Source organism: Procambarus clarkii, chromosome 27 (genome assembly GCF_040958095.1).
Source record: "Procambarus clarkii isolate CNS0578487 chromosome 27, FALCON_Pclarkii_2.0, whole genome shotgun sequence".
NCBI lineage: Eukaryota > Metazoa > Arthropoda > Malacostraca > Decapoda > Cambaridae > Procambarus > Procambarus clarkii.
The window spans coordinates 4,211,688-4,224,475 of NC_091176.1; the positions used below are offsets into that span (position 1 = coordinate 4,211,688).

The 12,788-nt window shown below is 47.3% G+C and overlaps 3 protein-coding genes across 6 annotated transcripts in view; 2 read left to right on the forward strand and 1 right to left on the reverse strand.

Annotated features, from left to right (window-relative positions):
• Positions 1 to 12,788, reverse strand: part of LOC123762740 (leucine-rich melanocyte differentiation-associated protein) — a 292,506-nt gene that overhangs the window by 130,414 nt on the left and 149,304 nt on the right. The gene's annotated exons all lie outside the window — the stretch shown is intronic.
• LOC123762738 (uncharacterized) overlaps positions 1 to 12,788 on the forward strand; it is a 195,043-nt gene that overhangs the window by 12,247 nt on the left and 170,008 nt on the right. For 2 of the 4 annotated variants that reach the window (XM_069332264.1, XM_069332273.1), the window contains exons 1-2: positions 5,101 to 5,253; positions 5,508 to 6,011. In XM_069332264.1, the coding sequence (XP_069188365.1) occupies positions 5,940 to 6,011 (72 nt within the window). In that variant the 5' untranslated portion in view covers positions 5,101 to 5,253; positions 5,508 to 5,939. Of the gene's footprint in view, positions 1 to 5,100; positions 5,254 to 5,507; positions 6,012 to 10,248; positions 10,330 to 12,788 lie in introns of those variants that run through there. The other 2 variants (XM_069332260.1, XM_069332261.1) reach the window with 2 other exon arrangements.
• On the forward strand, positions 3,534 to 4,508 carry LOC138369081 (uncharacterized). The gene has a single exon (XM_069332013.1). It carries the CDS (start codon positions 3,534 to 3,536, stop codon positions 4,506 to 4,508), a length of 975 nt encoding a protein of 324 aa, XP_069188114.1.

Here is a 12,788-nt window from a genome sequence, read left to right on the forward strand (position 1 = left end):
ACTGTCTTTCTGCCTCTCTACTCACCCTGATGTACGCAGTCCTGGCACTCTGGTACCTAGTGTGTGTACTTGCATAGTTGTAATTGTGTGGGGTTGAGCTATGGCTCTTTGGTCCCACCTATCAACTGGTTTACAAGTTCCTGAGTCTATTGGGCTCTATCATATCTACACTTGAAATTGTATATGGCGTGTACCTCCACCACATCACTGCCTAAAACTTCACTATAACATCACTGCCTTCATTTGTCAATTACTTTGATACTAACAAAATTCTTTCTAATGTCTCTATGGCTTATTTGGGCACTCAATTTCCACCTGTGTCCCCCAGTGCTTGTGCCCCTTGTCTTAAATAATCTGTCTTTATCCTATCAGTTCCTTTGAAAATCGTGTATGTGGTGATCATGTCCCCCCCTAACTCTTCTGTCTTCCAGCGACGTGAGGTTAAATTCCCGTAGTCTCTCCTCGTAGCTCATACCCCCTCAGCTCGGGTACTAGTCTGGTAGCAAACCTCTGAACCTTCTCCAGTTTAGCCTTATGCTTGAGAGATGTGGACTCCATGCTGGAGCTGCATACTCCAGGATTGAAATAAGTTTATTGAGGTAAAATACACATAAAGGGAAGAGGTAGCTCAAGCTAACTCTAGGATTGGTCTTCCTTACACAAGTTTCTAAAGGCCGTACTTATGTTGGCCAGCCTGGCATATGCCACTGTTGTTATCCTCTTCAGGTCTGGCGTGATATCAACCCCCAAGTCTCTCTCTCTGATTCTTGAAGAATTTCATCTTCCAAATGATATCTTGTATCTGGCCTCCTGCTCCCTACACCCGTCTTAATAACATTACATTTGTTCGGGTTAAACTCTAGCAATCATTTGTTGGACCATTTCTTCATTTTGTCTAGGTCTTCTTGAAGCCTTATACTGTCGCCCTCTGTCTTAATCCTTCTCATAATTTTGACATCATCAGCAAACATTGAGAGGAATGAGTCTATACCCTCTGGAAGATCATTTATGTATATCAGAAACAGGATAGGTCCGAGCACATAACCTTGTGGGACTCCACTGGTGACTTCACGCCAATCTGAGGTCTCACCCCTTACAGTAGCTCTCTGCTTCCTATTGCTTAAGGACTTATCCACTGGAGCACTCTACCAATTACTCTTGCTTGTTTCTCGAACTTATGCACCAGCCTCTTATGGGGTACTCTGTGGGTACCCCACACACACCCTTACCTGTGTGTGTGTACTGGCAGGGAACGCTCTTCACACCATTAGCATCCCTGCAGCAGTGTGCAAGATGCACGCCCGTCGCATGCTCACACCCTGGTAGATCTTATTCTCTCCAGCGAGTTAATTTCTGTACAGTTAATGGAAATAAGCGACAGAATCCATTTAGTTTGCCTTAAGCCACGACCCGTCTAGGCCTTTTTTAAGGGCAGACTCTTAGCCCTTGTGTGACTAGTTCACTATTGCCTTATTTGTATGGCCTCATTTGTTTTGAGATATATACAAGAGTTGTTACATTCTTGTAGAGCCACTAGTACGCGTAGCGTTTCGGGCAGGTCCCTGGAATACGATCCCCGCCGCGAAGAATCCTTGTTACAACCAAGTACACATTTTACTGTTGAGTTAAACAGAGGCTACAGTTAAGGATTTGCGCCCAGTAAATCCTCCCCGGCCAGGATACGAACCCATGACATAGCGCTCGCGGAACGCCAGGCGAGTGTCTTACCACTACACCACGGAGACTCATGGTTGATTACTGGTTGCAGCACGAACGACCGGTGAAGAATGTAACGATACAAGACCTGGAATAAACAAGAGAGATTACCATGATGTCAACAGAGCTGTGGTGAGTGAGGCAACATGGCGGCTCAGCGGGATTAAACCACGACAGCATTACGCCATCCGCCGACAGATGGCAATGATCCCATGGCAGCATTAGAAGACAAAGTGGTTAAATATATTTATATTAGAGTTTGAATAACTTAAAAAAACACATACCAACAACACCGCAATATATATATCCCTGTTACGCAATTAATAATGTAATTTAAAGAAATATGACCGAAAATTTAGGCACAGACATGAAATTATACGAATTATCAGAGTGTTGGAGAATATGTACCCGTGTCTCTGAGTGGTCGACTACCCGGGGCCAGATTCACGAAGCAGTTACACAAACACTTACGAACCTGTACATCTTTTCTCAATCTTTGGCGACTTTGTTTACAATTATTAAACAGTTAATGAGCCCCGAAGCACCAGGAGGCTGTTTATAACAATAACAACAGTTGATTGGCAAGTTTTCATGCTTGTAAACTGTTTAATAAATGTAACCAAAGCCGTCAAAGATTGAGGAAAGATGTACACGTTCGTAAGTTCTTGCGTAACTGCTTCGTGAATCTGGCCCCCAGGTTGATTTGTTGGGGAGTGCCAGGCCTGGGGTGTTGGGGGAGTGCCGGGCCAGGGGTGTTGGGGGAGTGCCGGGCCTGGGGTGTTGGGGGAGTGCCGGGCCTGGGGTGTTGGGGGAGTGCCGGGCCTGGAGTGTTGGGGGAGTGCCGGGCCTGGGGTGTTGGGGGAGTGCCGGGCCTGGGGTGTTGGGGGAGTGCCGGGCCTGGGGTGTTGGGGGAGTGCCGGGCCTGGGGTGTTGGGGGAGTGCTGGGCCTGGAGTGTTGGGGGAGTGCCGGGCCTGGGGTGTTGGGGGAGTGCCGGGCCTGGGGTGTTGGGGGAGTGCCGGGCCTGGGGTGTTGGGGGAGTGCTGGGCCTGGGGTGTTGGGGGAGTGCCGGGCCTGGGGTGTTGGGGGAGTGCCAGGCCTGGGGTGTTGGGGGAGTGCCGGGCCTGGGGTGTTGGGGGAGTGCTGGGCCTGGGGTGTTGGGGGAGTGCCGGGCCTGGGGTGTTGGGGGAGTGCCAGGCCTGGGGTGTTGGGGGAGTGCTGGGCCTGGGGTGTTGGGGGAGTGCCGGGCCTGGGGTGTTGGGGGAGTGCCAGGCCTGGGGTGTTGGGGGAGTGCCGGGCCTGGGGTGTTGGGGGAGTGCCGGGCCTGGGGTGTTGGGGGAGTGCCGGGCCTGGGGTGTTGGGGGAGTGCCGGGCCTGGGGTGTTGGGGAGTGCCGGGCCTGGGGTGTTGGGGAGTGCCAGGCCTGGGGTGTTGGGGGAGTGCTGGGCCTGGGGTGTTGGGGGAGTGCCGGGCCTGGGGTGTTGGGGGAGTGCCAGGCCTGGGGTGTTGGGGGAGTGCCAGGCCTGGGGTGTTGGGGGAGAGCCGGGCCTGGGGTGTTGGGGGAGTGCCGGGCCTGGGGTGTTGGGGAGTGCCAGGCCTGGGGTGTTGGGGAGTAACTCGCCCTCCTCAGGTCCATGGTGGCCAGTGGCCGCCCTCCTCAGGTCCATGGTGGCCAGTGGCCGCCCTCCTCAGGTCCATGGTGGCCAGTGACCGCCCTCCTCAGGTCCAGGGTGGCCAGTGGCCGCCCTCCTCAGGTCCATGGTGGCCAGTGACCGCCCTCCTCAGGTCCAGGGTGGCCAGTGGCCGCCCTCCTCAGGTCCATGGTGGCCAGTGGCCGCCCTCCTCAGGTCCATGGTGGCCAGTGGCCGCCCTCCTCAGGTTCATGGTGGCCAGTGGCCGCCCTCCTCAGGTCCATGGTGGCCAGTGGCCGCCCTCCTCAGGTCCATGGTGGCCAGTGGCCGCCCTCCTCAGGTCCAGGGTGGCCAGTGGCCGCCCTCCTCAGGTCCAGGGTGGCCAGTGGCCGCCCTCCTCAGGTCCAGGGTGGCCAGTGGCCGCCCTCCTCAGGTCCAGGGTGGCCAGTGGCCGCCCTCCTCAGGTCCAGGGTGGCCAGTGGCCGCCCTCCTCAGGTCCAGGGTGGCCAGTGGCCGCCCTCCTCAGGTCCAGGGTGGCCAGTGGCCGCCCTCCTCAGGTCCAGGGTGGCCAGTGGCCGCCCTCCTCAGGTCCATGGTGGCCAGTGGCCGCCCTCCTCAGGTCCAGGGTGGCCAGTGGCCGCCCTCCTCAGGTCCATGGTGGCCAGTGGCCGCCCTCCTCAGGTCCAGGGTGGCCAGTGGCCGCCCTCCTCAGGTCCATGGTGGCCAGTGACCGCCCTCCTCAGGTCCATGGTGGCCAGTGACCGCCCTCCTCAGGTCCAGGGTGGCCAGTGGCCGCCCTCCTCAGGTCCATGGTGGCCTGTGGCCGCCCTCCTCAGGTCCAGGGTGGCCAGTGGCCGCCCTCCTCAGGTCCATGGTGGCCAGTGGCCGCCCTCCTCAGGTCCAGGGTGGCCAGTGGCCGCCCTCCTCAGGTCCATGGTGGCCAGTGGCCGCCCTCCTCAGGTCCAGGGTGGCCAGTGGCCGCCCTCCTCAGGTCCATGGTGGCCAGTGGCCGCCCTCCTCAGGTCCAGGGTGGCCAGTGGCCGCCCTCCTCAGGTCCAGGGTGGCCAGTGGCCGCCCTCCTCAGGTCCATGGTGGCCAGTGACCGCCCTCCTCAGGTCCATGGTGGCCAGTGACCGCCCTCCTCAGGTCCATGGTGGCCAGTGACCGCCCTCCTCAGGTCCAGGGTGGCCAGTGGCCGCCCTCCTCAGGTCCATGGTGGCCAGTGGCCGCCCTCCTCAGGTCCATGGTGGCCAGTGACCGCCCTCCTCAGGTCCATGGTGGCCAGTGACCGCCCTCCTCAGGTCCATGGTGGCCAGTGGCCGCCCTCCTCAGGTCCAGGGTGGCCAGTGGCCGCCCTCCTCAGGTCCAGGGTGGCCAGTGGCCGCCCTCCTCAGGTCCAGGGTGGCCAGTGACCGCCCTCCTCAGGTCCAGGGTGGCCAGTGGCCGCCCTCCTCAGGTCCATGGTGGCCAGTGGCCGCCCTCCAGGGACGCCAACTGTACAAGGGACAATAATAACAACACGTGTGACATGGTTTCCATCAAATTTTAGGTCAAGGTTGGACTGCAACCCGAGGTACCAGGAGGGAAGATGGACTGTCCCACAGGACGTCTTGTGTGTGTACCACCCCGTCTCTGCGGCCCACACCCAAGTATTTCCCATCACAGTTGGTCTACCTCCGGCGAACAAACTTCTCAATACTAAAAATTCCCTTAAACCACAGAAGGTGGCAGGGTGTGGGGGTGCCCGCTTTGGCAGCCGTCCCGAGAGGTTGTGTGGCTAGTGTGTGTGTGAGAGTGTCTTGGTGTGAACACAGTACCGCTGCGTTGTGGTGTTACGTGGCCGCTTGTGCCCGGCTCCTGCTGATGTAGAGCTGCTAGAGCCGCCCTCTTCATGTGCTGACCCCCCCTGGTGAGTGTGAGGCTAGTGTGAGGTCAGGTGCTCGCTAGGTGAGCGGTGAGGAAGCCACGTGTCCGCTACACAAAGAGGCGCTGCCTTCCGCCGGCGTTACTGTGTATTTAGAGCCAGCGTCGTCAAAGCGACTTCCGCAACTGCTCGGAAAAATTAATAGCTGTACTCGGTCTTAAAGCGATATTGTGACTAGATATATAACCACATCTTCCGGAAGTGATTGATGGTAGTGACGCTTGTGCTTATATTTACAGGTGCAGAGCGGCCACCAATCCTCCTCCTCCGAGAGCCATCGGCAACTAACGACTTCCGAGACCTTCGCAACGAACCCTCGACTTGATTCTCTTTCCTTCCCCGACCGTCGACTCCCTTGGTCCTAAGCGGGTTTACTTGGTTCCTCCACGTGATTCCACTATGGTGAAGGTGCTGTGAAGTGGTGCCAAAGGCTATAAAGGGCGTATTTGGCAAGAGTGAGAAAAAAGTAGCCCCCATGCTTATGGTGATGGACAATCTTGCTGAAAAGTTGTGAGTGCATGAAAGTTTGAAACAACGATCGCGGAGGTGCCAGTGATAACCAATATAATACGTGGTTGGAGGGGGGCTTTTGCGGAAACAGACTGGTTACGGTGGAAAGATACGCCTTTTCAGAGGAAATTTCCAGTTGACAGTGACATTTCTAGAAGTGGATGTGGATGAGTCAAGATATGGAAGGGAAGAGAACGGACAGAAATGGTCGCAAGGACAAAAACTTTGTACAGGTAAGATGCCCAACTTTATGTCTCGTCCTCTGCTTGTGTCTGACTCCAAAAATGGTCGACATAACCCTTTATCTTTCCTATGTCTAAACACTTGTAAACAAATGTTTAGTGTGTTTATAAAAGAAAAACTGCAACTAAAATAATTGTATGTATAATTATAGCCCATCATATATATATTAGCCGGAATATTTAGCGAAAACAATCGAATAACATAATTATTCCTACTGTATTAATTGCTGTTAGCGTCACTCCATATTTAGTGATGCAAAGATCATGTTAAATACAAGCTAACGAGCATGTAAACCTGTAGTACTGTGGACCATGTCTAGCTACATGTCACACATACAGTAAACTTAATGATTGATAAATTATTTAAATTGTACATCAGCGCAACCTGGGGACAATTTTCAAGATAGTATCCCCTCCTCACTATTGACATCCATTTTCTTTCATTTCTCTTTATTTTTATTCTAGTTTTCTTCACAATTATGTGCATTTACAATTACTATAGTAGGCGAGATTATTAATTCATTGAATTCCAATAGTTATTTTTAAGTTTATTTAAGTTTCTATTCGCTGCGCCATACAGATCCAAAACATAGGCTTTCTAGATCCAACAACAATGTATTTAGAACGTATATGTATGTATACTTATTATATGTATGTATACTGTATTACCATAATTGTATCCTCACATTCCTTATGTACATTCTTGTATATGCATAAATAAATAAATAAATAAATAAATACTTTGCCCGAAACGCATTGCGTAATAGTGGCTTTAGGCATTGTATGTACTAGCTCTATCTATATATCAATCCATTAATGTAACATCACTTGTATGTATGTACCTTACCTGAATAAACATATTTATTTATATTTATTTTAGATTAAGGACCTGCCCGAAACGCTGCGCGTACTAGTGGCTTTACAAGAGTGTAAATACTGTACTATCCAATGTATTCTCACAAACCCAATGTACCTTCTTGTATATAAATAAATAAATAAATAAAATTAATGTAGGTGACTTAGTGAGGCAAACTCAGAAGTGCAGGACTTAGGTGTCCACTTACTACCTTGACACCTTAGTTTTATATATTAACAACTTTACGAGCTTCAAAACTAGGCAACCCACAGGTTATTACTGTTATGGATAAGCGATCGCTGCTCTAATTACTGCCTGTCAAGTGTGTTTGATCTTTCGTGAAGCAAGATATGTTCACATTTGATGAACTACCCTGATATATTTTTTTTTTTAATATATTTAATATATTTTTTAATATATTTTTTAATATATTTTTTAATATAATTTTTTTTTATAATTTGTATAATTCATAATAACTAATTGTGTCCGGGGACAGGCAGCCTGTCTCGTGTAACATTTAACAGTACATACAGTAGGCTTATATCAATGTTCCCCCCCCTCCCCTACCCCCCCCTATCAGGGGTCGAATTACTGACTAGTATTATTTACTGCTAGGTAGACAGGGGCATGAAGAGATAGGAAACTTGCCCAATCATTTCTGTCAAACCCGAAATTCGAACCCAGAATTCTAGATTGTAAGTCGAGGACGAACCAGACTGTACTACCGGGACCCTCCGAGTTCAACCCGTTCTCGCAAATTCGTAAAGTCAATATTGACTTATTAACTACGTGCATAGGTGATATACTAAACATAATAGATACCCTTAAAAAGATTCATAGAAAACACCGACCTTACCTAACCTTGTTAGTATCTTAAGATAAGCACCGAGTTACTATAGTTATGAAAAGAGTATTATATTGTTAGAAAGCCTATCATATTAATCCGGATTAACAATAACAAGTTCAATTAGGCTCATTTATGACGGAGGTGTATATATATTAAATCGGCTTTGCTGCCCACTGGCATTAATTTGAATGAAATGAATTCAAAATGCAAATTATAATATATATATATATATATATATATATATATATATATATATATATATATATATATATTATATATATATATGTCGTACCTAGTAGCCAGAACGCACTTCTCAGCCTATTATGCAAGACCCATTTTGCCTAATAAGCCAAGTTTTCCTGAATTAATATATTTTTTCTGACTTTTTTCTAATGAAATGATAAAGCTACTCATTTCATTATGTATGAGGTCAATTTTTTTTATTGGAGTTAAAATTAACGTAGATATATGACCGAACCTAACCAACCCTACCTAACCTAACCTATCTTTATAGGGTAGGTAGCCGAAAATGTTAGGTTAGGTAGTCGAAAAACAATTAATTCAGGAAAACTTTGCTTATTAGGCAAATCGGGCCTTGCATAGTAGGCTGAGAAGTGCGTTCTGGCTACTAGGTACGACATTATATATTATATATATATATATATATATATATATATATATATATATATATATATATACATATATATATATATATATATATATATATATATATATATGTCGTACCTAGTAGCCAGAACACGCTTCTCAGCCTACTATGCAAGGCCAAATTTGCCTAATAAGCCAAGTTTTCATGAATTAATTGGTTTTCGACTACCTAACCTACCTAACCTAACCAAACCTAACATTTTCGGCTACCTAACCTAACCTAACCTATAAAGATAGGTTAGGTTAGGTTAGGTAGGGTTGGTTAGGTTCGGTCATATATCTACGTTAATTTTAACTCCAATAAAAAGAAATTGACCTCATACATAATGAAATGGGCAGCTTTATCATTTCATAAGAAAAAAATTAGAGAAAATATATTAATTCAGGAAAACTTGGCTTATTAGGCAAATCGGGCCTTGCATACTAGGCCAAAAAGTGCGTTCTGGCTACTAGGTACGACATATATATATATATATATATATATATGAGTACCACCTATGGTGCAGTTGTTAATAAACAGCTTCCATTTGAATGTCAAATGTAATCCCAGGTATTAGAAACCTCTGTAATCCCAGATATTAAGATCTGACGATGATAAGAGCTGATTTCTTGTATTAAAACGTCAGATATTTCGTCAAATTAAAATATTTACCCAAACACTGGCAGCGTATTACACCCACCGGCCGCCATTTTCATTGATATGTCGTAGTTTCCCATCGCTGTGTGTACTCTGTATCACGAGAGTCACGTATTCCGTAATGTGAGCTTATACATTCAACAGGTATGTACTCTGGTTTTTACTGTCGATGGTAATTGAAAAATCAATTCTCCAAAATTCATTTTTATTTTTTGGAGAATTGATTTTTCAATTACCATCGACAGTAAAAAGAAACATAAGAAATATTGAGATAATTCGTGTTAGAATTATTAATCTTACTTTTTCGGTCATATTTAACAACATATGTTTACAAGAAAGACTTACCAAAATATATATATATTATATATATATAATATATATATATAATATATATATATATATATATATATATATATATAATATATATATATATATATATATATATATATATATATATATATATACTGAGGATTTACTTTAGTTCTGGATATAGGCCAGAATTCTAAGTATACCTGTTGGTGGTAATTAAGCACTTCAGGTGACCTTAATAACCCTCCAGGGGTTGAGATCATTAAGGTCACGATGAAAGCAAAAATGACACATTTGATAAATTTATATCATCTCCCTATTCAATGATCCTTCGTATTTCTATTTTCTGTCATTTTTATTTTAATTTACGTATCAATCAGGCTGTAATACGTAGGTTAGAGTCCAAGCAGAGGATTCAATATATTCTCTAACTTTAAATGGGTGATATGCTGCGCTTGCTTGAACGCTGAAGCTTCGGCGACTAATCAGAGTATTTAGTTATTATTATTAACATCTTTATTGACAAAATTAATTACAATTTTGCCTAATATTTAGTGAGCCATTTTTGGTAACCAGAACTGCCGCTAGTTCTGGTGGAAGATAGAGGGGCAAAGGTAATTGATCATGGGACAATTAGACATCGTCTTGCATGCTTTCTCCTCATATCTTTCTCAAGAATTATGTTGTACATACATTTATCTGTTGTCCAGAACTCTCTATGTACTTATGTTGAACTGTTAACTTCCTTGCCACTTGAAAATATATAAATTGTTCCTCCTTTTCCCAATATGTGTGTGTTATATGTGTGTTATATGTGTTGTTTCATTACGCGTCTGACAATATATTCCATTTGTTCTCGTGTGTGTGATGACCTGTGGTGACCTGTGGTGACCTGTGGTCCGTTCTGGTACAGGAGAATCGAACCATGTCTCCAGCTCCCCAGTACGCAGGCTTCTGGCGTAGTTCCTCCCACACCAGGATAAGATACGACTCGGTAATTTATATTCGTGTGCCGACCTACCCTACCTTGTTCAGCCGTGAGCCAATCCACCCTTAGTTTGATTATCCGTATACCGACCCATAAACAGTTTGATTATCCGTATATTTTTTTTATTTTTAATCCTTTTGATAATCCGAGCGGGTAGTTTACTGTGGTGCTCCCCATGCTCATCCTGTGAGTGGTAGTTTACTGTGGTGCTCCCCATGCTCATCCTGTGAGTGGTAGTTTACTGTGGTGCTCCCCATGCTCATCCTGTGAGTGGTAGTTTACTGTGGTGCTCCCCATGCTCATCCTGTGAGTGGTAGTTTACTGTGGTGCTCCCCATGCTCATCCTGTGAGTGGTAGTTTACTGTGGTGCTCCCCATGCTCATCCTGTGAGTGGTAGTCTACTGTGGCGCTCCCCATGCTCATCCTGTGAGTGGTAGTCTACTGTGGTGCTCCCCATGCTCATCCTGTGAGTGGTAGTTTACTGTGGTGCCCCAATACACAAAAGAGGAGCACCAAAGAATTAGAGGCACACATGGTATGCGAACTGGGCATCACTGTTAAGACACAGCTACGCAGACAGCAACTACCTGGTTGGGAAGATGTCCTGTTGGATACTATAATCACATCTCACACACGACAACTTGCTTTTAAAACCTACAAAACATAATGCAACCGAGCCTAATACACCCTACTCCTCTTCTAATACATCCTTATCTAACAATATATTAGGTTTTGGACAGGTTGAAGATGAGTTTCCGCCTAGTGCTCAATTTGACACTACCTCGTTATATCTGTGCTTGGGGGAGGGGGGTGTCGAGGGCTGGGTGAGGGGGGGAGTTGGCCCAGGTGGGGGAGTTGGCCCAGGTGGGAGTGTTGGCCCAGGTGGGAGTGTTGGCCCAGGTGGGAGTGTTGGCCCAGGTGGGAGTGTTGGCCCAGGTGGAAGTGTTGGCCCAGGTGGGTGTGGGGGTGTAGGCCCTTGATAGACCGGGGCCCGTATACGTGCCTAGTTCTTCAGCCAAGTACCATGTGATCACAGGGAAAGCCCGGGCTCAGTGATGTATGTACGCGCACGCACGCGCACGCACGCACGCACGCACGCACGCACACGCACGCACACACACACGCGCGCGCGCACACACACACACACACACACACACACACACACACACAGGGGGAGCCGGCCGGCCGAGCGCACAGCACGCTGGACACGCGATCCTGTGGTCCCGGGTTCGATCTCGGGCGCCGGCGAGAAACGATGGGCAGAGTTTCTTTCACCCTATGCCCCTGTTACCTAGCAGTAAATAGGTACCTGGGAGTTAGTCAACTGTCACGGGCTGCTTCCTGGGGTGTGTGTGTGTATGTGTGTGTGTGTGTGTGTGTACTCACCTATATGTACTCACCTATATGTGCTTGCAGGATCGAGCATTGACTCTTGGATCTCTTGTGTGTGTGTGTGTGGGGGGGGGGGAATAGTAGTAGAAACAGTCGATCGACAGTTGAGAGGCGGGCCGAAAGAGCAGAGCTCAACTCCCGCAAGCAATACTAGGTTAATACAACTAGGTGAATACACACACTCAAACACACACACACACACACACACTTGACGGTTGGAACAAGTTAGGTGAGGTGGTGGTGGAGGCCAAGACTGTCAGTAGTTTCAAAGCGTTATATGACAAAGAGTGCTGGGAAGACGGGACACCACGAGCGTAGCTCTCATCCTGTAACTACACTTAGGTAATTACACTTGTAATAAGGAGTACTAACAAGGGATATACACACGGTTCATATCCTTAATACTAAACTGCCCAGCACGGCAGTCTCCGTGGTGTAGTGGTAAGACACTCGCCTGGCGTTCCGCGAGCGCTATGTCATGGGTTCGTATCCTGGCCGGGGAGGATTTACTGGGCGCAATTCCTTAACTGTAGCCTCTGTTTAACTCAACAGTAAAATGTGTACTTGGTTGTAACAACGATTCTTCGCGGCGGGGATCGTATTCCAGGGACCTGCCCGAAACGCTACGCGTACTAGTGGCTCTACAAGAATGTAACAACTCTTGTATATATCTCAAAAAAAAAAAAAATGAAGCCGTGTGACAACCCTAGACGACCATAGGCTACAAGACCACCACAAAATCATAAACAATTGTCTTCGCTATAATTATATTTTTCACTGCATATGTTCTTGAGTTAATTTAGATATTGAACAAAGATCGCGATTAGACTAACATTCAGGTGCGACGTTAACGATCGTGGTATTCAATAGGTCGTAACTTGATGAACTAGTTGATGTGTGAGACAACACGACCTCCGCATCCTGCGGTGTAGGAGATATTAGCGTCCAGCAGCAACTGGAGGATTAGGTATACGTTTTAGGGCACATAAAAACCTAACCGGTTCCTGTACCTAGTTCCATGCCATAATTCTCTCCACCACGGGAGCGGGAATGGGAGCCGGCCGGCCGAGCGG